The sequence below is a fragment of the Myxocyprinus asiaticus genome, chromosome 13 (assembly GCF_019703515.2).
Source record: "Myxocyprinus asiaticus isolate MX2 ecotype Aquarium Trade chromosome 13, UBuf_Myxa_2, whole genome shotgun sequence".
Classification (NCBI taxonomy): domain Eukaryota; kingdom Metazoa; phylum Chordata; class Actinopteri; order Cypriniformes; family Catostomidae; genus Myxocyprinus; species Myxocyprinus asiaticus.
In genome coordinates this window covers 2,219,762-2,244,810 of record NC_059356.1, presented here as the reverse complement: position 1 = coordinate 2,244,810, position 25,049 = coordinate 2,219,762, and the positions used below count along the sequence as shown (strand labels likewise).

At 37.6% G+C, this 25,049-nt stretch overlaps 1 protein-coding gene across 3 annotated transcripts in view; it reads left to right on the top strand.

Annotated features, from left to right (window-relative positions):
* The window catches only part of LOC127450321 (centrosomal protein of 112 kDa-like), a 291,075-nt gene extending 268,845 nt beyond the window's left edge, over positions 1 to 22,230 (top strand). For 2 of the 3 annotated variants that reach the window (XM_051714326.1, XM_051714325.1), the window contains exons 26-27: positions 13,791 to 13,852; positions 21,894 to 22,230. In XM_051714326.1, coding sequence (XP_051570286.1) covers positions 13,791 to 13,852; positions 21,894 to 21,897 — 66 coding nt within the window. In that variant the 3' untranslated portion in view covers positions 21,898 to 22,230. The remainder of the gene's footprint in view (positions 1 to 13,790; positions 13,853 to 21,893) is intronic. The other variant, XM_051714327.1, reaches the window with a different exon arrangement.
* Positions 22,231 to 25,049: the final 2,819 nt, after the last annotated feature.

The window sequence follows — 25,049 nt, the reverse complement described above, 5'->3', positions numbered from 1 at the left end:
GAGGATCATCAGAGACTCCAGCCACCCGAGCCATGGGCTGTTCTCAGTGCTACCATCAGGCAGACGGTATCGCAGCATCAGGACCCACACCAGCAGACTCCATGATAGCTTCTTTCCCCAAGCAATCAGACTTCTGAACTCTTGATCTCCCACGATCAAATACATCAGCACTGCACTTTATTACCCTTACTCTTATACCTCACACCAGACTGTCATAAATTATATTACTATTATATTATATTCTCTCTTAACAACTTACTATCAACCGACAGCCTGAATGTCAATACAGTACAATACTGTACATTCTATATATACTATATATACTTTTTTATATATTTTATTTTTTATTTTTATTGAATAATGTGTATTTATATAGTGCGTATTGTATACGGTACAGTGTATGTTATTATTTGTATATTGTTGAGTGTAATTATGTGTATATCAGATGTTTAAATTGTGTTGTGTTAATTTGATGTTTTAAGTTGAGTGTAATTATGTGTATAACAGATGCTTAAATTGTGTTGTGTTAATTTGATGTTTTAAGTTGAGTGTAATTATGTATAACAGATGTTTAAATTGTGTTGTGTTAATTTGATGTTTTAAGTTGAGTGTAATTATGTATAACAGATGTTTAAATTGTGTTGTGTTAATTTGATGTTATTGTAAATTGGTATTTGTCTCATCACTGTCACGACTGCTATGTTGATCGGAACTGCACCCAAGAATTTCACACACCATTGCACTTGTGTATATGGCTGTGTGACAATAAAGTGATTTGATTTGATTTGATTTGATTTGATTTTCTATGCAGCTAAGTGCATTCACTCCTAAAATCAGATCAAAAGTTCAGTTTCAGGCTGCAGATGATGTTTGGATCACTCAACATGTTTGACAGACATGGGACAATGATAATCAGTACATAGATTCAGAATTTATAATGTATCATTTTATTTTAACATGGATGGCAGTGATTGGATGATGCTGGACATTACATTGAATCAGAATTATTAATTCAGTTTTATAGAAAATCAGCTGAAATGTCTGTAACATCTCAAAAAAACATGAAAAACCAACACTCCTGGACACATAATAAACTATTTGATGAAAAAAATTTGACTTTCTATAGCTTGGTATTACTTAAAATTTCACTAATTAGTCCTGCTGTCCACATATGTGGACATCAATTTTTATCAAAATTCTTTTTTTTTTAAATATATTTTTTTTGCATGTTTATTAGATGCTACTAATTACAAATTAAAAAGGGAAAAGGAAAATGCACACAGCAGTCACGCGAGGGTCTCGGGAGGTTAATATCACTACTAAAATATATTTTAAATTTGAAACATTTTATAGATTATTTTACTTATTTTTATACACAGGTGGCTAAAAGTTTGGAATAATGTACAGATTTTGCTCTTATGGAAAGAAATTGGTACTTTTATTCACCAAAGTGGCATTCAACTGATCACATTGTATAGTCAGGACATTAATAACGTGAAAAATTACTATTACAATTTGAAAGAAAATATGCTTTGCAGATCCTTGGCATTCTAGCTGTCAGTTTATCCAGATACTCAGGTGACATTTCACCCCACACTTCCTGTAGCACTTGCCATAGATGTGGCTGTCTTGATGGGCACTTCTCACGCACCTTACAGTCTAGCTGATCCCACAAAAGCTCAATGGGATTAAGATCCATAACACTCTTTTCCAATTATCTGTTGTCCAATGTCTGTGTTTCTTTGTCCACTCTTACCTTTTCTTTTTGTTTTTCTGTTTCAAAAGTGGCTTTTTCTTTGCAATTCTTCCCTTAAGGCCTGCACCCCTGAGTCTTCTCTTTACTGTTGTACATGAAACTGGTGTTGAGTGGGTAGAGACTTCTGAGAGGACATGTGAGACTTCTATTTCTCAAACTAGAGACTCTGATGTACTTATCCTCTTGTTTAGTTGTACATCTGGCCTTCCACATCTCTTTCTGTCCTTGTTAGAGACAGTTGTCCTTTATCTTTGAAGACTGTAGTGTACACCTTTGTATGAAATCTTCAGTTTTTTGGTAATTTCAAGCATTGTATAGCCTTCATTCCTCAAAACAATGATTGACTGATGAGTTTCTAGAGAAAGCTGTTTCTTTTTTTGCCATTTTTGACCTAATATTGACCTTAAGACATGCCAGTCTATTGCATACTGTGGCAACTCAAAAACAAACACAAAGACAATGTTAAGCTTCATTTAATGAACCAAATAGCTTTCAGCTGTGTTTGATATAATGGCAAGTGATTTTCTAGTACCAAATTATCAATTTAGCATGATTACTCAAGGATAAGGTGTTGGAGTGATGGCTGCTGGAAATTTGATTTGGAATCGGAAATTTGGAAACTCTAGATTTGACCAAAAATGACTTCTTTTCAAATAGTGATGGTGCTGTTTTTCACATCAGTAATGTCCTGACTATACTTTGTGATCAGTTGAATGCCACTTTGGTGAATGTTAGTACTAATTTCCTTCCGAAAAAGCAAAATCTGTACATTATTCCAAACTTTTGGCCCCCAGTGTACATTATACAGTATATATAGTGCTGTGGAAAAGTATTTGCCCCCATCCTGATTTCTTCTATTTTTGTGTATTATTCATACTAAATTGTTTTAGATCTTCAAACGAGACAAAGGCAACCTGAGTAAACACAAAATACAGTTTTCAAACATTTTTTTTTTTTAATTATTGAAGCAAAATTTGTGCAACACCTATATCACCCTTGTGAAAAACTAACTGCCCCCTTAAACTTAATAGCTGGTTGTGCCACCTTTAGCAGCAACAACTGCAACCAAACACTTCCGATAACGGAGATCAGTCTTTCACAACACTGTGGTGGAATTTTAGCCCACTCTTCTTTGTAGAACTGCTTTAGTTCAGCCTCATTGGGGAGTTTTCAAGCATGAACTGCCCGGTTAAGGTCCTGCCACAGCATCTAAATTGGGTTCAAGTCAGGACTTTGACTAGGCCACTCCAAAACTTTAATTTAGCTTCTTTTGAGCCATTCAGAGGTGGACTTACTCCTGTGCTTTGGATCATTGTCTTGCTGCATAATCTAGTTGTGCTTGAGCTTCAACTCATGGACTGATGACCAGATGTTCTCCTTTAGGATTTTCTGGTAGAGAGCAGAATTCATGTTTCCCTCAATTATTGCAAGTCGCCCTGGCCCTGAAGCAGCAAAGCATCCCCACACCATCACACCACCACCACCATGCTTGACCGTAGGTATGATGTTCTTTTTTTGATTTATGCCAGATGTAACGGGACTACTGTCTTCCAAACAGTTCCACTTTCAGTCCACAGAACATTCTCCCAAAAGCTTTGATGATCATCAAGCTGTGTTTTGGCAAAATTCAGACGAGCCTTAATGTTCTTCTGGGTTAGCAGTGGTTTACGTCTTGCCACTCTTCCATGGATGGCATTTTTGGCCAGTGTCTTTCTGATAGTGGAGTCATGAACAGTGACATTTATTGATGCGAGAGAGGCCTGCAGTTCCTTGGATGTTGTCCTTGGCTTTTTTGTGACTTCCTGGATGAGTTGTCGCTGTGCTCTTGGAGGAATTTTGGAAGGTCAGTCACTTCTGGGAAGGTTCACTACTGTGGCAAGTTTTCTCCATTAGGAGATAATGGCTCTCACTGTGGTTCTTTGGAGTCCCAGAGCCTTTGAAATAGCTTTGTAACCCTTCCCAGACTGATGTATTTCAATCACCTTTTTCCTCATTATTTCTGGAATTTCTTTCAACCTTGGCATAGTGTGCTACTGGGTGAGACCTTTTATAGTCAACTTCATGCTGCTGACAAAAGTTCTATTTAGGTGTTGATTTGATTGAAAAGGGATGGCAGTAATCAGGCCTGGGTGTGTCTAGTCCAGATGAACCCCATTAGATTTGGGGATTTAGTAACTAAGGGGGCAAATAATTTTTCACACAGGTCCAGTTGGTATTGGATAACTTTTTTGCTTCAATAACTAACGTTATCATTTAAAAACTATATTTTGTGTTTACTCAGATTGCCTTTGTTTTATGTTAGATTTTTGAAACAATTTAGCATGAGATATACAGAAAAACAGAAGAAATCAGGATTTGGGGGGGGAAATACTTTTCCACAGCATTGTATGTATATAGTACAGGAAAACAGGTTGGTCCTCAATAGGGATAATAGGCAATAAATGACTCAGAGTCAGGACTTCAATCAATATGAGAACATTAACTGAAGTTGTTCTCTGCAGTTTCAATATACATGAACAGAGTGAAAGTCATTAGTGATTATAGTCAGATGCAAAAATGTAATTGTTACAGGTTTTTCTAAGATTCTGGTAGGTTGCAACATTAAACATATTCTAGATCAGCCTTCAAGCAAACAATAATTAGGCAGTCATAACATTAATCAAGCTCTCATCATAGGTATAGTAGACTTGTACACAGGTGTCAGAGGTTAGTTATTAGTTAATATTTCTCTTCCTGAAGTTTCAAATATTTCGCTACGCTAGAGTCACATGTTAAAAACTGACTATAAACCCATCTAGGATTAGATCATTTAGACGGGGTAGCTTGTGAATTATCTTCGCCACATCCTTTCCATGGCCTTGGTTGGAATTCAGGCCTCACCATATGCAAAACACTAGAGCAACAGACCAAAGTCTGCCTGAACACAAGATGACCTTAAGGAATATTTAATTCATAATTAGAAATGTAAGATATATCAGTGGTTGCTTTTATGAACCACGAAAGGAAACAATAATTTCGAGTAAAAATACACTAATACCCCACTGTATATTAAGATATTATATAATAAAGACTAGATCAAGTGGTTAAATACTGATTGATAAAATTGTATTCCTGGCATGGGCCAGACCCTAAATTATCCCTCAGATAACATACAGTTTACATGTACATGTAATAAGGACCATAACTGATTAGAATAAAGATATATGATCATCAAATATAAAAGAAAATAGGTAAATATACTGTATGGTTGATTATGAATAAGGATGATAAAAGAAAATTTGTAAAGCGAAGGGCATAAAAAAATCCACATCCACAATAAATCCACACATGTACACGTGTCATATGGGCGCTTTTTGGTGCATTTTACTGCGGTTGCATTTTACAGGTTATCAGCTTCTCTAGCCATAATCGCCATGTTTTTAGGACACTGCGTCAACTTAAATGTAGTTATAAAACGTATGCATCACAAAACTCCTGCATTCTGCTCTGTACAGCTGCACGTTGCAAGTACAGCTGGAACTGCGCTTACTGCCCTCTGCTGACGGAGACTCCCAGAAATATGAATGTGGCACGTCAAGCTGGAATTGCTCTGTTGGTGTATTCCTTGTTAACATGCGAGTCATCTTTCCTGCTTCTCGTATCGCTGAGCAATCTCTACAAGTAATATAATAAAATAATTTCAACTCAAATCAATATATCATGTCTATTTATTTAATAATTTGGCAATAGTCTTGTAATAAGCTGGATAATGAGGAGTCAGACGGTCATTATTTACAAAATAAACACTAACAGAACCAGAGGTGGAATTCAGCTGTTCAGCAATTTATTTATCTCACATAATTACATGATTTCAATGCCAATTATTATTTTAAGTCCATTTATTTATGTATTTGGTTAGCAGCTGTGTAATAAGCTGGATAATGTACAGTCAGCCGGTTGTTATCGCACAATAAATCCCTTCAGGGGTATATAAGATCTGTCCTGATCACCCTGTCGTGGTTTGTTTTGCAGTAACAACCGACTGACTGGACATTATGCCTTACATAATTAATTGTACCGAATTAACACGACTTGCACTTAAATCACAAATTGTTCAAATTTCAATTGCTTTGTAAAAGTTGCTTTGGTAAGAAAGCATGTGCTTCAGGAGTAAATGAAACTGGATCCGTTTCAAGATTACAGAACTAACAACTGTTCGTTTCTATATATCACAGAGCATTTGATTATTTCTGCCATATTTCTCATGTACAGTATTTCATAGCTCCAGAAACCACTCTCGTCAGTTCATTCAAGTGCTTTTTGCACTTCAACTGATGTACAAAATGCTTTTTACACCACATTTCAGTCCTACACAGCACACTTGAGGTTTCCAGCCCAAGATTAGCCTCTCGTATGAAGTTCATGTGATCAGTCACTTCAGTGCCTTGATATTTGGTGTTTTGTATGTGATCACAGCATCGGCTAATAATGGCGATCAGTCAGAGCTCCTGGCTTTGAACTCAAGTGCCTCTTGTTTATTTGATTTCTCTGGCGGGGGAGGGAGGAGGGTGCTGTGAGTTCTTCCATAGACATGGATCTAATTTGGCCACTGGCCTTTGAAGTCTGCAGTCCAGTTCATCTCCTTATGTGCAATTAAACCCACCAACCACATTAATACAGGCTTCAAGGGCTCCGGCTGGGGCATTATTTGTTACAGTCGGCCTTGTTCTACACAAGTCTGTAGCGAGAGCATTTACGTGAAACATTTCAAATCTAAACAATAGGCCTTTTTGTCAGGCATGGTTCGGGGCCCCTCCGACAACATTTGGAGATCACAGTACAAAGACCCCGGCGCACGCCTCTCAATAGCTCTGACTAGAGTCTTTTGGAATCACAGCCACAACTCTGTGATCTGATATGTTTATACGCTGTAACTGCAGACCAACGTGGCCTCCGCTGTCCTTGAATATTTCAAGCGTTGCACATTGCAGTGCATCATTTGAACAAAACCAATGACTGTTTATAAAATCTAGCCATAGTCATTCTTTTCAGAGACAGAGGTGTACATTTGCAAGGATGGTAATATTAGAGTTTCTTTAAGGTTTGCTCTGTTACCTTTGTTGCCTGAAAAATTGTCATAGAACAATGTACATTCTCATACAAAATGAAAATTAAAAAAACAGAGTAGTCCGCTAAGCGAAAATGTTGTCCGGAAGAAATCACTTTTACTCTAACTTTGGTACTATATGGCAAACTACAGTATGACCATTTTGCCATACTATAAACCACCTGAACTATAATAGTACTATAACTATTATGTACTATTAACACATACTGTACAATATCGGTTCATGTTAATATATTTAAAGGAACCAGTCATTAAAGGGGTCATATAATACATTTAATTTTTTTCCCCTGAGGTCCACTTATAAGGTTAGTCAAGTTCCAAAACCCAGTTTCTGAACACAGAATAGGTGTTGATATGTAAATGCGTTCAATAAATGCAAAAGTTTTGAAAGTTCTAAAGTGTTTGTTCATAGAACAATGAGCTCAATTATTTTGAAAGATCAAGAAAAAAGATTATGTACATATATATATAACCTTGCCATTCCGTACCAATCCGTACCAATTCGTTGGTATGGTTACAGTGTCTCTTTCCATGGTGCTGCAAAATCAGGATTTGAATGGACTGATTGAGCAACTGACCAATCGTGAGTCGCCACGTCACTACAGGGCTTTCACCATCATGGTTGAGGACGGTTAGCTAACTGTGCTGAGAAATCCGAACATTTTTTTTAGTCTCACACACACACACACACACACACACACACACACACACACACATATATATGTATAGACACACATTTTATATAGGCCTCTATATTTACACATATATTGTACATATTTTAAGGCTGTCGATTAAACACGTTAATTCAGTGCAATTAATTATAAAAAAAATAAAACATTATAGTCTCAGTCAGCAGGGGGCAGTATGTGCAAATGCTGCTGTACAGGCAACAAGCCGCACTTACTAAGCAGTAGACAGCACAAGATGAGGACACGTTCTAGCATTCAAACACAGCTTGACGCATGCAACTCAGAAGGCAGGGGATTCAAGATGTGTTTTTTTTTTTTTTTTTCAGTTTAAAACTACATTTAAACCACATTGTTTATGATGCAGTGAAACCAAAGTAAGACGCTCTAAAAGTGTCCGTCTGATGCAGATGTACATTGGTGCATCCTTAGAAAAGCCCTTATAAGAAATCTGCTTCGGACAGATTGAATTCAATTGCAAAATGGACTGCTGTGGATTGTTGGCCAATGATAGAGTTCAGTGACATGGAAATAAACAATATTTTGCCTTCTAAAGACACTTTTTGTATTGTTTTATCAATGCTTTACTTGTCTGACACAATAATGTAATGCATTGATATTAACATTTTATTGATTCAAATAACAGGATTGAAGAAACAGAACATACACACACAGAATCAAATTATATGTCCCTCCCCCTGAATGTTACCTAGCCTTCTATATGACATACCTTCAGTGCCGCTACCCTGCCCATCTCTGTGTGCCACTCTTGAAACGGGGGCACTCCAGCCAAGTTCCATCCCCTAAGAATGATCATAACACTGGCTAGGACCCAATTTTTTATGTATTTATCCCCTATATTAATGACCGCCCCATCACCTAAAATACAGGGTCTGGGGCAAAATGAAATTTGAGTGCCCAATACGTCACATATAAAACTCTGAACCCTCAACCAAAATTTTTGGATCTTAACACACCACCGAAAAATGTGGGTTGTGTCCCCATCTACTGATTGGCATCACCAGCAGGTGGGCGTGTCTTTAAGACAAAGTCTATACAATCGAGAGGGGGTCCAATAGAATCTATGTAAAATCTTAAATTGCATAAGGCGCACCCTTGCATCTCTAGATGTAGACTTGATGTTTTTTAGAATCTTAGCCCACACTCCCTCCTCCAATACCAAGTTTAAATCTTTCTCCCATAATCTCTTGAGAGAAGTTGAAGCTCCGTCCCCCAGACTCTGAATTAGCAGGGAGTAATACACTGATGCCTTGTGACCTTTTCCAAAAGCAGTAATCACCACTCCCAAAGTATCTGTCGCGTTAGCAGGGTGTATGCTACTCCCAAAAATAGTACAGAGCAGGTGGCGCAGCTGTAAATACCTAAAGAATTGAGACCTGGGAATCCCAAAATTTTGAACCGTGTTTTCAAAGGACCTCAACACTCCACTCTCATATAGGTCACCGAGCGTATTAACCTTCCTCACAATCCACTCTGTCCAGCAGAAAGGGGACTTATTAATACATAATTTTGGGTTCAGCCATATGCTCAAAGCAACATTTAAATAAATGTCCGAATTAAACACTCTGGACACTTTTGTCCATACCGAGTGCAAATGCAAAATAACGGGGTGTAACTTAACTTCTCCGGTTAGTTTTATAGAAAGGCTTTGCAATGGTGAAATAGGGGCAAGAACTGCCTGTTCAATACAAAACCAGGGAGGGGCTCTCTCAGGTCTCTCAAGCAACCAATGAGCCAAATGTCTGAGCCCGAATGCATAATAATAAAACAAAATCTTGGGTAGGCCTAAACCACCTTTGTCAATCGGCCTATGTAACTTACTGGAATGTAATCTGGGATGCTTACCGTTCCAAATGAAGGACTTCGCTATGCTATCAAATTGCTTGAAATAAGAGAGGGGGACATCTATAGGGAGAGACTGTAGCAGGTAGTTGAATTTTGGAATACAATTTATTTTAATAACATTAACCTTCCCAGTCATAGATAAATGTAATGAAGGCCATCTACGCACATCACTCGAAAACCTTTTTATTAAAGGGTCAAAATTAACTAACTAAATCACCCAAATTTGCTGGAAATAAAATAGCCAAATATTTAATGCCTTGTTTGGGCCTCTGGAAGGTGCCCGGCTGAAAAGCCGATACCGGGCAGCACGCTGTCAGAGACAAAGCTTCGGATTTAGACCAATTCACTCTGTATTCTGATAACTTAGAAAAGGAATTAATAATTCTGTGGAGGCAAGGCATAGATGTAGGAGGGTCGGAGATAAATAATAAAATATAATCTACGTGAAGCAAAAGCTTATGCGCCAAACCTCCCGCCACCATCCCTGGAAAATCATTCTCCTTTCTTATCACGGCTGCTAATGGTTCCAGGGCAAGACAGAACAATAAGGGGGAAAGAGGTCAACCTTGCCGGGTGCCCCATCCAGAGTAAAATAATCAGAAATTAATCCATTCCTTTGAACCGCTGCTACCGGGTGTCTTTAAAGTAACTTAATCCACCCAATAAAAGTATTCCCGAACCCGTACATTTCCAAAATCTTAAAAAGATAATCCCATTCTACCATATCAAACCCCTTTTCGGCGTCAAGTGAGATGGCAGCGACCGGAGTCTGATCGTTCGCCACTGCCCACATGACATTAATCAAACGCCTGATGTTATCAGAAGAGTTACGGCCCCGAATAAACCCCACCTGATCTATATGTATAAGAGATGTCATAACTTTACTTAATCAGTTAGCCAAAATTTTTGACAGTATTTTAACATCTAGCTGTATCAGGGAATTTTAACGGTATCTCTTACACTCGCTTGGATCTTTGTCCTTTTTAAGAATCAGACTGATCCGGGCTTGTGTCATTGTTGGCGGAAGCATTCCATTCTTTAATGATTTCGTATAAACTTCTAGCAAAAGTGGAGCCAGTTCTGTAGCATAAGATCTAAAAAATTCAGCAGCAAAGCCGTCTGGCCCCGGAGCCTTGCCTGTAGGCAAGGCCTTAATTACCTCGCTGAGCTCCTCTAAGTTTATCTCAGAAAAAAGAGAATTGTTTTGCTCAGTCGTCAGTTTAGGAAGTTCTAATGGTTCCACAAAGTTTCTAATATCCTCATCAGTAGATGAAGACGTGGAACTATAGAGATCATGATAGAATTCTTTAAAAGCATTATTATTATCAATGGCTGAGGTTAATATTTCACCACCAGCAGATTTCACTGAGGGAATGGGAGAAAAACACTCTCTCTGTTTTATATATCTAGCCAGAAGTTTTCCTGCCTTTTCCCCCGACTCAAAGTATGACTGTCTTGCCCTGAATAGCCAAAACTCCACCTTCCGCGACAAAATAGTGTTATATGTGTATTTCGGTCAGGTCAATTCTCTGAGGCTGTCAGACCACATTCGGCGCTTCAGCTCTGCCTCTGCACTTTTAATATTCCCTTCCAACTCCACAAGTTCTCGTGCTTTGGATTTTATGGTGAATGAGGCATACTGCATAATCCAATCCCTAAGAAAGTGCCTCCAAAGCCACGCCCACAGAGGATACTGAGGACCAGTTGGTCTCCATATAAACATTGATTTCAGCCTTTAACATTTGTTGGAATTCAGGATTTTGCAAAAGGGATACATTAAAGCGCCAACTATATGATTTCTTTTTCTCCATATGTGGCAACACCTCTAAACTCACCAGGGAGTGATCTGAGACTATTTCCAATTGAGCAATCCACAACAGATGAAATGAGGGATTTAGATATAAAAAAAAATAAATTAAAAAAAAATCTATTCTAGAATAAATCTTATGGACTGATGAAAAAAATTTATAGTCCCTACCAGATGGGTTCAAAAGTCTCCAAATATCCGAAAGACCAAGATTTTTACACATCCTGTGAAGCGTCAGTGTTGCTCTTGGGGGCTTACACATTTTGCTTCACTATGATCAAGGACTGTGTCCATCAAAAGATTAAAGTCTCCTCCCAGTATTATATCATGAGGGGTGCCAGCAGTTTGCAGCATCCCTTCAAGATCTATAAAAAAGCCCTGATCATCAACGTTAGGTGCGTAAATATTTGCCATAATAAGACTTTGCCCCTGAATTTCCGCTAAAACAATAATGACTCTTCCTAATTTATCTTTACTCTGTTTGAGAAAAAATAGATTGTGTATGAAAAACTAAATTATAAAGACCACATTGCAACATTAGTGCAACAATCAAACCCCGAACTTCCCCCAGAAAACAAACAGAAAAAAGAAACACGTGCGCATTAACCCCACGCACAACAGCGCCAACTGGCGTCCATCCCTCTAAACTCAAACAGTTCATGTACGCCTACGAGAGCCCCCGCTACAACTTTGCCATCGGATTGCTCAAGTCCAGTGTTTCTATCATAAATTTTGTGAGACAGAGTTACACAACAACAGATAATCTATAAAAACTCCAGCCAAAAGGCAGAATAAACACAAAGAATGTGTAGATTCATCCACATAACTGTCCCGAAGGTGTGTTATTCCACAAAACAAACTCCAGCTGTTAGGCAGAACCAGCACAAAAAACAAAACAAAAGGGGCACTTAGTTTCCTCAGACAGTCAAACTAATGTTCAGTGAGCCGGCCCATTCGGCTGTTACATGAGTGCAACAAAAGACCTAATCACTCCAATGTCTTGCAAGAAATACTCCACAAAATAAACTCCAACCAGTAGGAGGCATAAGCACAAAGAACGTGCAGATTCATCCACTCAACCTTCGTCAGCATTGCCGACATGTTCAGCATCTCTCGCCGCATTTCCCGTACCTCTCCTACCAAATCGACTCCCAGGCCTGCAGCCTGCTCTGGGACATCAGCTTGAGCACTTAAGTGTCTTTTAATGTCTCCAGAGCCTGAGGATTTTGAATTCTTTGACATATTGTCCTCCTAGAACAGTTATGGATCAGAGTGTATCGAATCTCAACGGTTTATGTCATAAAAAGTATTAAAACTAGCAAAGTGCGCAGAGCTCGCCGTTCACACATCCGATCCTCGCATGGCATCAAGTGACTAATAATGTAATGCATTTTAATTAATTTAATTTATTGAACATTAGTTAAATAAATATATATGTATATATATATATATATATATATATATATATATATATATATATATATATATATATATAATTATTTAATCCTTTAAAGGATTAGTTCACCCAAAAATTTAAATTTTCCTAACATTTACTCACCCTCATGCCATCCCAGATGTGTATGACTTCATTTCTTCTGCAGAACACAAACGAAGATATTTTGAAGAATATTTCAGCTCTTTTGGTTCATACAATGCAAGTGAATGGGTGCCAAAATTTCGACGCTCCAAAAATCACACAAGTCAGCATAAAAGTAATCCATAAAACTCCAGTGGTTAAATCAGTATCTTCAGAAGTGATGTGATAAGTGTTGGTGAGAAACAGATCAATATTGAAGTCTGTTTTTACTATAAATTCTCCTCTCTGCTCAGTCAATCTCCACTTTCACATTCTTCTTCTTGTGTTTCTGGTGATTCACATTCTTCACATTTCTATAAAAAAAAGTACTGAAATATTGTTCCGTTTCTTACCCACACCTATCATATCACTTCTGAAAATATGGATTTAACCACTGGAATCATATGGATTACTTTTATGATTCCTTTATGTGCTTTTTGGAGTGTACAAATTTTGGTCACCATCCACTTGCATTTTATGGACCTACAGAGCTGAAATATTCTTCTAAAAATCTTCATTTGTGTTCTGCAGAAGAAAGTAAGTCATACACATCTGGGATGCCATGAGGGTGAATAAACGATGAGAGAATTTTCATTTTTGGGTGAACTATCACTTTAAATGTACGGATATGTTTTTATTTTGGGGCGTTTCTCTGCAAATATTGATACATTAAATGTATTAATGAATGAATCAATTAATAAGAACATCATGTAATTAATTTGTTTAAAAATTGTAATCGACTGACAGCCCTAGTGTGTGTGTGTCTTTTTTATGTTTAATATACAGTTATGAGGAGCAGAATTGTTACTAATAAGAATAGAAACAAAGCGACCAAGGACAAGGACACTGTGTTACTGGTTCCTTATATGACCAACATGCCATGTACAAAAGAAATCTGCTGATCTGATGATTCTGTGTCTCTCATCACACTTTATATGCCCGAGTCCTCTCACACACATCTGTAAACCTGTGCTTTGTGTGTTTGTGTGCAGGTGAACTTCCTCCAGAAGAGAGTGTCTGTCTTAAAGGAGGAACTGGACGCTTGCTGCAGGAGGTGAACACATACTTATTCATATTTATTCATGTGTACATTGTGTATTGTTTATGTATATGCACTGGTGATTTTACTCAAAAATGCACAAACACATAGTATCTTTTTCAGAAAGATCAGTTGTGATAGATGAAATCTTCAAGTGCACAAGCCATTTATGTGTTTCCCAACCATTTCCAAGTTTGGAGTACAATGTCCATTTCCGCAATTGCTTTTGCACAACCACAACGTAATAAAGAAGCCATACAAAAACAATGTTAAGAACATTTCAATGCAATGCCACCTATCAACTACCTCACACAGTACAATATACGTAAATGTCATGAGACCGTAACTGAATCACATTTGAAACTGCAGCAAAAGTTTGAGACAAATCCAGCATGCCCACAAGATATAGTGAATCTGCAGGATCAGTTTCAATCAGGGATTGCGTTAACTAAAAACTTTCCATTATTTACAGATTTTTTTTTCAACACTGACGGATAATTTCAAATGCTTTCCGTCAGTTTGAGAGATAAAAAAAAAAAGACACAAGAAAACCATTTAAACCTCATGCATCAGTTTTGATTTCACTCTCTCTCTCACTCCCGTGGTGTTTATTGCCTGGTATTAAGATGCATTTAGGGCAATCCGATGTGTCTCTTTTGCCCACTTCTGTTCGGATTTCATGACTGTATACATAAATTATTACAGTATGTCAATGTGTTCCTACATGATGATAAAATGCAAAAATTATAACGGCCTGTTCACACCAAACACGAATCTTCGCTGCGATTAACAATTTGAATCAAAACAAAACATTCCTAATGAGCCAGTCTCATCTGGAGCGAACACTCGCTCCGAATAGCCGGCTGACAAAGCTAAGCGTTTTTCAAGGCCTTTTTGCACCGAAGGCAATGCGATAATGCGATACGAATCACAGACGAAAGGCCCTTTCACATAGAAATAGTGAAGAATGACCGCCGTTAGCACATTCACGCCTTTACAATAGGTGTCGCTAATCGACAAGCAATTTTACCCCAGTGCAGTGGTGTATTATTATTTTTTTACACTCGATTCTTTCAATTACACATGATAATACTGCCAAACTTGTCCAGCAGGTGAACTGAAATAGTTTGTGAAAGTTTCTTGAATGTTTTCTTTCTCGTTGAGAAAATCAACTACAAAATCTTAATTGCTGCTGCAGCTTGTAGAGAAGTATGTTTTCTTTTTCAATCTGCCCGCTAGAGAACTCGAACTTGTTTGCTTGTCTTGATTGTTCTGCTAAGTTGTTGTTCTCATCAGTGACGGGCAAAGGGCAGACCAGCTGATAAGTTCTTTGCACCACCTATTGTAAAGGCGGGACTGTGCTAATGGCAGTCATTCTTCATTATTTCTATGTCAAAGGGCCTTTTGTCCACGATTCATATCTCATTATTGCCAGTGCTTGAAGTGGAAGAAAAAAGTGCAGGTACTCTCCTTGTTAGTATTAAACTTGATTTTTTTTTGGGGGGGGGGTAAATAAATGATACTGTGAGATTGTTCTTGTTCACAACAAATGTTTATTTTAAAATAAATAATTAAACTTGGGGTTTTATACTATACCGTACGGCTCTTCAACTAAACTCAGCAAAAATAGAAACGTCCCTTTTTCAGGACACTGTATTTTAAAAAGATAATGTACAGATCTTTATTGTAAAGGGTTTAAACGATGTTTACCATGCTTGTTCAATGAACCATAAACAATTAATGAACATGCACCTGTGGAACGGTCGTTAAGACACTAACAGCTTACAGACGGTAGGCAATTAAGGTCACAGTTATAAGAACTTAGGACACTAAAGAGACCTTTCTACTGATTCTGAAAAACACCAAAAGAAAGATGCCCAGGGTTCATGCTCATCTGCGTGAACGTGCCTTAGGCATGCTGCATGGAGGCATGAGGACTGCAGATGTGGCCAGGGCAATAAATTGCAATGTCTGTACTGTGAGATGCCTAAGACAGCGTTACAGGGAGACAGGAAGGACAGCTGATCATCCTCGCAGTGGCAGACCACGTGTAACAACACCTGCACAGGATCAATACATCCGAATATCACACCTGCGGGACAGGTACAGGATGGCAACAACAACTGTCCGAGTTACACCAGGAACGCACAATCCCTCCATCAGTGCTCAGACTGTCCGCAATAGGCTGAGAGAGGCCGGACTGAGGGCTTGTAGGCCTGTTGTAAGGCAGGTCCTTACCAGACATCATGGGCACAAACCCACCTTCGCTGGACCAGACAGGACTGACAAAATGTGCTCTTCGCTGACGAGTCACGTTTATCGTCGAAGGAATGAGCTTCGATTTGGAGGTGGAGGGTCCGTCATGGTCTGGGGCGGTGTGTCACAGCATCATCGGACTGAGCTTGTTGTCATTGAAGGCAGTCTCAACGCTGTGTGTTATAGGGAAGACATCCTCCTCCCTCATGTGGTACCCTTCCTGCAGGCTCATCCTGACATGACCCTCCAGCATGACAATGCCACCAGCCATACTGCTCGTTCTGTGCGTGATTTCCTGCAAGACAGGAATGTCAGTGTTCTGCTATGGCCAGCGAAGAGTCCGGATCTCAATCCCATTGAGCATGTCTGGGACCTGTTGGATCGGAGGGTGAGGGCTAGGGCCATTCCCCCCAGAAATGTCCGGGAACTTGCAAGTGCCTTTGTGGAATAGTGGAGTAACATCTCACAGCAAGAACTGGCAAATCTGGTGCAGTCCATGAGGAGATGCACTGCAGTACTTAATGCAGATACTGACTGTTACTTTTGATTTTGACCCCCACTTTTTTCAGGGACACATTATTCCATTTCTGTTAGTCACATGTCTGTGAAACTTGTTCAGTTCATGTCTTAGTTGTTGAATCTTTTTATGTTCATACAAATATTTACACATGTTAAGTTTGCTGAAAATAAAAGCAGCTGAAAGTGAGAGGACGTTTCTTTCTTGCAGGGGCTAGATTATCTAGATGAAGACTCAACTGGAGCCAAACTTCTTTCGTATTTATCTTATCTAACACTTTTATTGTAACTAACATGTTAACATGACAAACAAAACTGTTAATAATGTGCATTTATTTACATTAAAATAGTATTTACTTACACTAAAAGAGGTATTTAATTAACATTTGTACGGTCTGGCTGTAAATTCCTTCTTAAGATTTGGTTGAAGAACAAATATGACCTTACACCCTCAACTAACAAACAGGTTTTGATTAACGTTGCTTTGAAAATAAAACCATAACATGTAGGGTCATTGTTTATGAAAAATGAGGAAGAATATTTAGATCTGCTTCAGTCTGTATCTTTGATAATAACAACCCTCATAAGAGAACAATGTAAATCTAATGTTGAACTGTCTTTTTACACAAAATAAATGTAGCCTAAAACTGAAAAAAGAGCATTATGTCTGTTTTTCCTTTTTTTATATATATAATACTCCCATTCAATGTGGGAACAGTTTGCGTTCCTTGTCCTGCACATATAATTTGCACACAGGATACATATACTTGTGTAGATAATCATCATTAGAAACGGTGAACAAACTGATTTGATGATGTTCAGGATTGTGAACGCTGACACACATCTGTATATACTGTAGAACCAAACACAATCAGGATATATGCATGTATGCCGGTTCAGCTTCACATAATCTTTTTACGAGCACTACAGAAAAGAACGGAGAATAAAAACCCAATTTTCAGTGTATTTTCTTTGAAGGTTTGGTTTTCATCATTGATTTGCCTTTTGTGAAAAAAGGTTGTGCATGTGAGCTGACATCACTTCTGTGACAGCTTTGACATTTTTTTTTTTTTTTTAAGTCTGTAGTTTTGACCCAGCAGTTTGCATAAATATATTTGATTGAATACGACGTGATAAAATGCGCTCACCTAAAAGTTGCTGGTTCATGTTTTGGAGAAGAGTGTAACTGAACTATGCCCAGACACGCTTAAACACGTGCAGTCTGGAACTGAACCACGGATCGCTTGAAGACCACCGATGCTGTTACATGTGCTGAGTGCACAGAGAGCGCTCTGATGTTAACCGCGATTTTATCAAAATCACTTGGAGGGTCAGATAAAAGTGACTGGTGGGCTGCATCGAATCACTGACTTACATTAAATAAAGACATTACATCATACTGGGAGAGTCTGAGAAGTGGCGGTACGCAAGAAAAACTGCCGGTACTCTGTTGACTAAATTAGAGAAGCGCAGGAACTGCGTACCAGTGAGCAACCGCTCACTTCAAGCACTGATTATTGCATTGCCTTCGGTGTGAAAAGGCCTTAAGAACAAAAAGAAAGTGTGACAAAATTGGCTTACCGTTTCTGCCAATTATATTTGCATTTAATCTTAGCGCAAACACATGTAGACAGGGGAGGGTTACGATTTCTGGGGCCCCATTTCGAAAATTTTTGCTTAAAAAAAATAACATAAAATGTATTTTAAATCATAATTTTAAATTCATCCTATCAACCATTGTAGCCAAGTACATTCAAAATGTTTAACGAAATAAAAATCTTGTTAAAGATAATTAATGCATGTTTTCCGGTTTTTCCACAATACAGTGATAATATATATATATATTTACCTACACTTATTTTTACAAAACAAATTTTTTTTTTTTTTCTTTTTTTATTTATTGTGTGTGCAAAACCTACTACTTCACCCAGTAACATTTTGGAATTCAGTTGTTATTTATTAATATTATAACCCAACAATTATTTATTGTTGTCCAGTTTGTCATTATAATATGATACAGTATTATTATTACTTTGAGGATTTGTTGTATACAATAGTAATATATTCCTGTTTTATTACTTTACTTTCACCTGGAGTTTATATGCCGATGCTGAGGCTGTATTTTATGTACGCATCATAGGCAACGTTCATATTCTAACAATAAACATACAAGGCACAGCAGCCCCTCTGCACACTAGAGCAGAAGGGAAAAAAACCCATTGCCGTTTATCAAGCGCTGAAACTTTGCTTGTTGCAGAACAGTCTGGAATAATGTTAAACATTGTAACAGTCACCTCTTTGCAACCTGAACTTGTTCAGAACATTAAATCTTTGTGACACCTGTGCTAAAAAAACAAAAAAACAATCTAGACACAGAGCAACGACTCTTATTAGCTCTTATTAACTTGACACAGTGTCTAAAAATGTGCCAGTCCTCCATGAGACACTGAAGAATCAGCGAGACGCGGTGCAGCAGGTATGGACGTTCATCCAGCATGTGTTTACACAGGAAAACAATGGAAAAACAGAGCAGATGCAGACAAAAACACGTTCGGTGTGAACAGCCCCTAACCTAACCCCTAAGTCATCTGTTCGCGCGTATCTGTGTGTGAGAGCGCGTGCGCGAAACAAGTTTGGATGGCCTATATATATATATATATATATATATATATATATATATATATATATATATATATTTATTTTTTCATAAATTACAAACCCGAACCCTACTTAAACAAACTCGCCTATCCCGACCCCGGCGGCTTCTAACGCGAACCACTCTAAGAGCGCTGACAACAGCATATTTGCGCATGTACCCAGAACATCATGTTTTTTTGCAGAGCTTTCCTGCCGGAACGGGGGCCCCCCCGATGTCCGGGTCCCCACGCAATTGCGTGGTTGGCGTGGTGGTTAAAACCGCTACTGTATGTAGATGGAATTATCCATTATTTCAATGGTGAACGTTTTAATTGAGCTGATGTGCTTGAGTGTTTGCACTTTTAAAATTTTTACGACCAGTCCGTTTTTTCCTTTTAACCTCCTGAGAACCCCGCGTGACTGCTGTGTGCATTTTCCATTTCCCTTTTTGATTTGTAACTAGTAGCACCTAAACAAGCATAAAATAAATAAATTCTGGAACAAATATTTTCCCTAAAAATGTATGTCTACATACACTGGCGGCCAAAAGTTTGGAATAATGTACAGATTTTGCTCTTATGGAAAGAAATTGGTACTTTTATTCACCAAAGTGGCATTCAACTGATCACAATGTATAGTCAGGACATTAATAACATGAAAAATTACTATTACAATTTGAAAAGAATGTTCAGAACTTCTTAAACTACTTCAAATAGTTCTCATCAAAAAATCCTCCATGTGCAGTAATGACAGCTTTGCAGATCCTTGGCATTCTAGCTGTCAGTTTGTCCAGATCAGGTGACATTTCACCCCACACTTCCTGTAGCACTTGCCATAGATGTGGCTGTCTTGTCGGGCACTTCTCACGCACCTTACAGTCTAGCTGACCCCACAAAAGCTCAATGGGGTTAAGATCCATAACACTCTTTTCCAATTATCTGTTGTCCAATGTCTGTGTTTCTTTGCCCACTCTAACCTTTTATTTTTGTTTTTCTGTTTCAAAAGTGGCTTTTTCTTTGCAATTCTTCCCATAAGGCCTGCACCCCTGAGTCTTCTCTTTACTGTTGTACATGAAACTGGTGTTGAGCGGGTAGAATTCAATGAAGCTGTCAGCTGAGGACATGTGAGGCATCTATTTCTCAAACTAGAGACTCTGATGTACTTATCCTCTTGTTTAGTTGTACATCTGGCCTTCCACATCTCTTTCTGTCCTTGTTAGAGCCAGTTGTCCTTTATCTTTGAAGACTGTAGTGTACACCTTTATATGAAATCTTCAGTTTTTGGGCAATTTCAAGCATTGTATATTCTTCATTCCTCAAAATAATGATTGACTGATGAGTTTCTAGAGAAAGCTGTTTCTTTTTTGCGATTTTTGACCTAATATTGACCTTAGACTAATGCCAGTCTATTGCATACTGTGGCAACTCAAAAACAAACACAAAGACAATGTTAAGCTTCATTTAACAAACCAAATAGCTTTCAGCTGTGTTTGATATAATGGTGATATAAAGTGATTTTCTCGAACCAAATGATCAATTTAGCATGATTACTCAAGGATAAGGTGTTGGAGTGATGGCTGCTGTTTAGATTTGATCAAAAATGACTTTTTTCAAATAGTGATGGTGCTGTTTTTTACATCAGTAATGTCCTGACTATACTTTGTTATCAGTTGAATCCCACTTTGGTGAATTAAAGTACCAATTTCCTTCCAAAACATCAAAATCTGTACATTATTCCAAACTTTTGGCCACCTGTGTATGTGGACAGTGGTACTAAGTAGTGAATACAAGCAATTTTTTTTTTTTTTTTTTCATCAAATAGTTTATTATATGTCCACAAGTGTTGGTTTTTCATGTTTTTTTGAGATGTTACAGACATTACAGCTGATTTTCTATAAAGCTGAATTAATAATTCTGATTCAATGTAATGTCCAGCATCATCCAATCACTGCCATCCATGTTAAAATAAAATGATACATTATAAATTCTGAATCTATGTACTGATTATCATTGTCCCATGTCTGTCAAACATGTTGAGTGATCCAAACATCATCTGCAGCCTGAAACTGAACTTTTGATCTGATTTTAGGAGTGAATGCACTTAGCTGAATAGAAAGCTATTGGATGCTCCCTTGCTCCCTATTTAGTGAATGACTTAACCTCCAGTGTGCTGTCTGTCTGCAGTTGTTTCAGCTTTTGCATGAATACATTTATTCTCAATGTGATAATGTACAGTAAATATATAGGAACGCATTTACTAATGTTAATGAATAGAACCGTATTGTACAGTGATATCAAAATAAACAATAACAACATTTATATTGAAATGAAGCGAATTGACGCACAGAAAACTGTGCCTCATAAAAATGTCTGCGACCATAATGAGAAATGAGTTATCGCTTATTTAGACAACCTGCTGCTTCCTAATCTGAATCTGAGTTCACACATAAATCAATAACAATACATTCATATCTAAAGTGTTAATGCAACATTGTGAGAAAAACAATCCGAATATATATCGATACAAGATATGACTGAATGGACATGTCCCTAGTTTTAAGATCCCATTTATGTTGTTAGAAAATGTTGAATCAAATGATCTGCTGTAAACCCTAACTTTGTCTTTCTCTCTGTCTCTCTCTCTATAGGTAGTGGATTATATCAGGCCATTAATGTATGTCCTCATGTAGACCTGTAAGAGAACTCGTCCTGACAGACATGAGCTTCATCACCTGCTCTTCATCATCCTCACTCACTCACTGCACTCATGTTCATGTGGCACACCACATTGTTTATCAAACCATATTTATGTACTGTGATTCATTGTATTTATGCCTTTCTGTTGAATGCATCTTATGCTTGCTCATGAAACACAGTGTATTATGTGCATTTTACATCTGTGAAAAGCATCAGTTGTCTTTTTTATTATTAAATACTTCTTTGTTTTATAATGTTGTGCCTTTGCTTTGTCATCATTTACATTCAGTTAATCGGTTAAATTTGGTTATTTTGATTTGACTAAATCTTTCTCCAGAATGAATAACTCTGGACAGCACAGGGCTTTGCATGTAAAGGAAGTCGTTTCATACTCTTTACTCTGCTTTTGCTCATCGTCCTGCTTAAAAATGAGTGTTCACTCTAAATACATCTCCCAGTGGAGAATCTCTTTCCCAGTGGTTTTCTTTTAGTCCCTCTCTCAAAGAGTCTGATTGTGAAGTGCTGAAGAGATTGTGGATGTCTGTACATGTCTCATTTCAGCCAAAGATCAGTCAGTGGTGTAGCTCAACTCTTGGTCACTTGATATGATCTGAAATAGAAGAGAGCTGATTAATCCAAATAATTGTTTATGGCAAGGCTCCCAGGATAAAATGAATTATCTTGGTAATGCACCTTTTGTGGTTTGAGGAACTGTATTGCTTGGAGTAAAATTGCATGGATCCTAATTTGATGGACACTTAGTAGCATTTGGTGAATTTTTATAGTTTTGCAACATACCGTGTCTGTTTATTTAACCAGCAGCTCCACCTGAAATCCACATTGATGAACAAAGCTCTCTTTCAAAACCTAGTGAGCTACTCTCTACCTTCTAAGGCAGCATCCCAACTGAAATGGAACCTTTTAAGTGACTGATGTGAAGCGCTCTTCATAGACAACAACTCTGCCCACCACACAAATAGACTCAACTCACAATTCATTTTATTTTGAAAAATCATGTTTAATGTAATCAATTCGGTCTCCCTGCACACAAAATGTTTGTCTATTTCTGAATATTTTTCTAAAAACTTATTAGAAAAACTTAAGAAATATTGTTTCTTTATAATCAACTTACATAAGCAATTTATATTCCACTTTTAATCAACAGTTTCATGTTTTCCATCATTTTAATTCAATTACGTCATTTACAATGCTTTACAGGATTGTAGTTAATTCCTTCATGAAAGACGGCAAGTACACAGTCTTGTACCTTTTTGTCCAATTTCCAAATACTTTTTTGCTTAAAATCAAGGTTTGTAATGTTTCACCTTGGAGCTGGTTGGTTCCTTGCTTACAACTCTTTTAAGAAGGATTTAATCCTTGTGCGTCAATAAAAATAGTTAGAGGTCCTTAGAGGACAAAATGTCAGTGTCAAAAAAATGCCATAGAAATATTATATATTAATATTATTTTCTTCTTTCACTGACTTAGATTTTTTTAACCAACATCAGTCCTGATCATAACTACCAAATATTCATTCATTTTCAGGATTTTAACACTTTAAATGGCAGTTTGTTTATATAATGTCACTGTTGTTTTTTACACACACACACAAATTTCTCAATACACAACACACTCTGTCATCCATACTAACACATCCACACATTTTTAGCTGCATCATTTATTTAATTGACCTGCAGTGCTCTATAATACAGCAAACAGAAAATAGGAAAAAAGTATGTATTTGCTCCATAGGCTAAACATGAGAAAAATGGTGCCATCTGGTGGAAAAAATTACAATTTTGAAGCCAAGGCTCCGGAATGAAAGCATAATATCATAGAATTCATGATTTTATTCTTTAATGGCACTGGGATCAAATATTGCAGTTTCAATGGAGACATTTTTGTCCTGAAGGTCCTGAGTGTAACTATTTTGTGTACACAGTGTATTATAGATGTATTATAGGAACTGAGGTTGAAATATCAAAATTCCCCCAAAAATACACACCTTTGGCAAAATGTATGCTGCTGGCATTAACACAGCCAAAATGATCAGAAAAACAAAAATGAAAAAGACAAAAATGTCCCAAAGGTCGCACAAGGGTTAAATCCCTGAATGATTAATGGGAAAAACACTTCCAGAACCAAGAAGGCTGAAAAAATGGGTGGACACTGTTGCGCTCTACAAATGTCAATAAAGTCTGATGTTAGCATGTTGGTAAGCTAACAGTGTGGTACTGTAAAAAAATAAAATAAGAAATTACGTTTTTGCTGAATTTTGTTATTAGAATGGACTATTTTTATGGATACTTTTCGGCTGAATTTTGAATAAATACATTTATTTATGGTCATTATTTCTCTTGCCTTGACCACCATCTTGGATGAAACTTTTCATGGAGCTTTAATGGACAGCGCTTTAAGGAATTACCTTCACTTTGAAGGATAAATGTGATGCTGGCTTATAATCAGGCCAATATTATAACACAATATTGCTTCTAGATAGACAGCTCACTAGGTTTTAGACTGTCTCTTTCCCCTCATTTTGAATGTTCTTTCTTTGCTTTCTGTCCTCTCTGCTTTGTAACATCAGACTAGTTGTCACACTAGTCATTAATTACACAGCATGAACAGCAAAACCTTCATCCAAAGAGAGATAAATAGTGATGAAAGCTGCTGGAAGCTTCTTCCAGGAAGATATTTTGAGGTTGCATATGCTAAAGCCATATTTATTTATTTATTTCAGAAAGATCTCAGACAATTTGCATTGGAGATTGCTGTCTTTCACGCATCTACCCACTCAAATTCCTCTAGTCCATTTTCTGATAGACTGTTTCCAAAGGTAACATGACCCTGCCAGATATTTATTTGATGTGCAGATTTTGCAGAGCAGATGAATGTTAGATGAAGATGTGAGTAACAGGACTCTTGCTGGAAAAGCCTTGGAGGAGTTGTGATTGTAAACTCTGCTCAAAGGACCATGAAGAGCATGTCTCCAAGCTTGCTGAGCTCTGTTTATCAAGCATTATTTCTCTGTAAATGGGCAGGTGGTCTTTTGCCTGGATTATGGGAGGCTGGTGCTCTGTTTTCCACCATTTCCATCAGTAGCAACA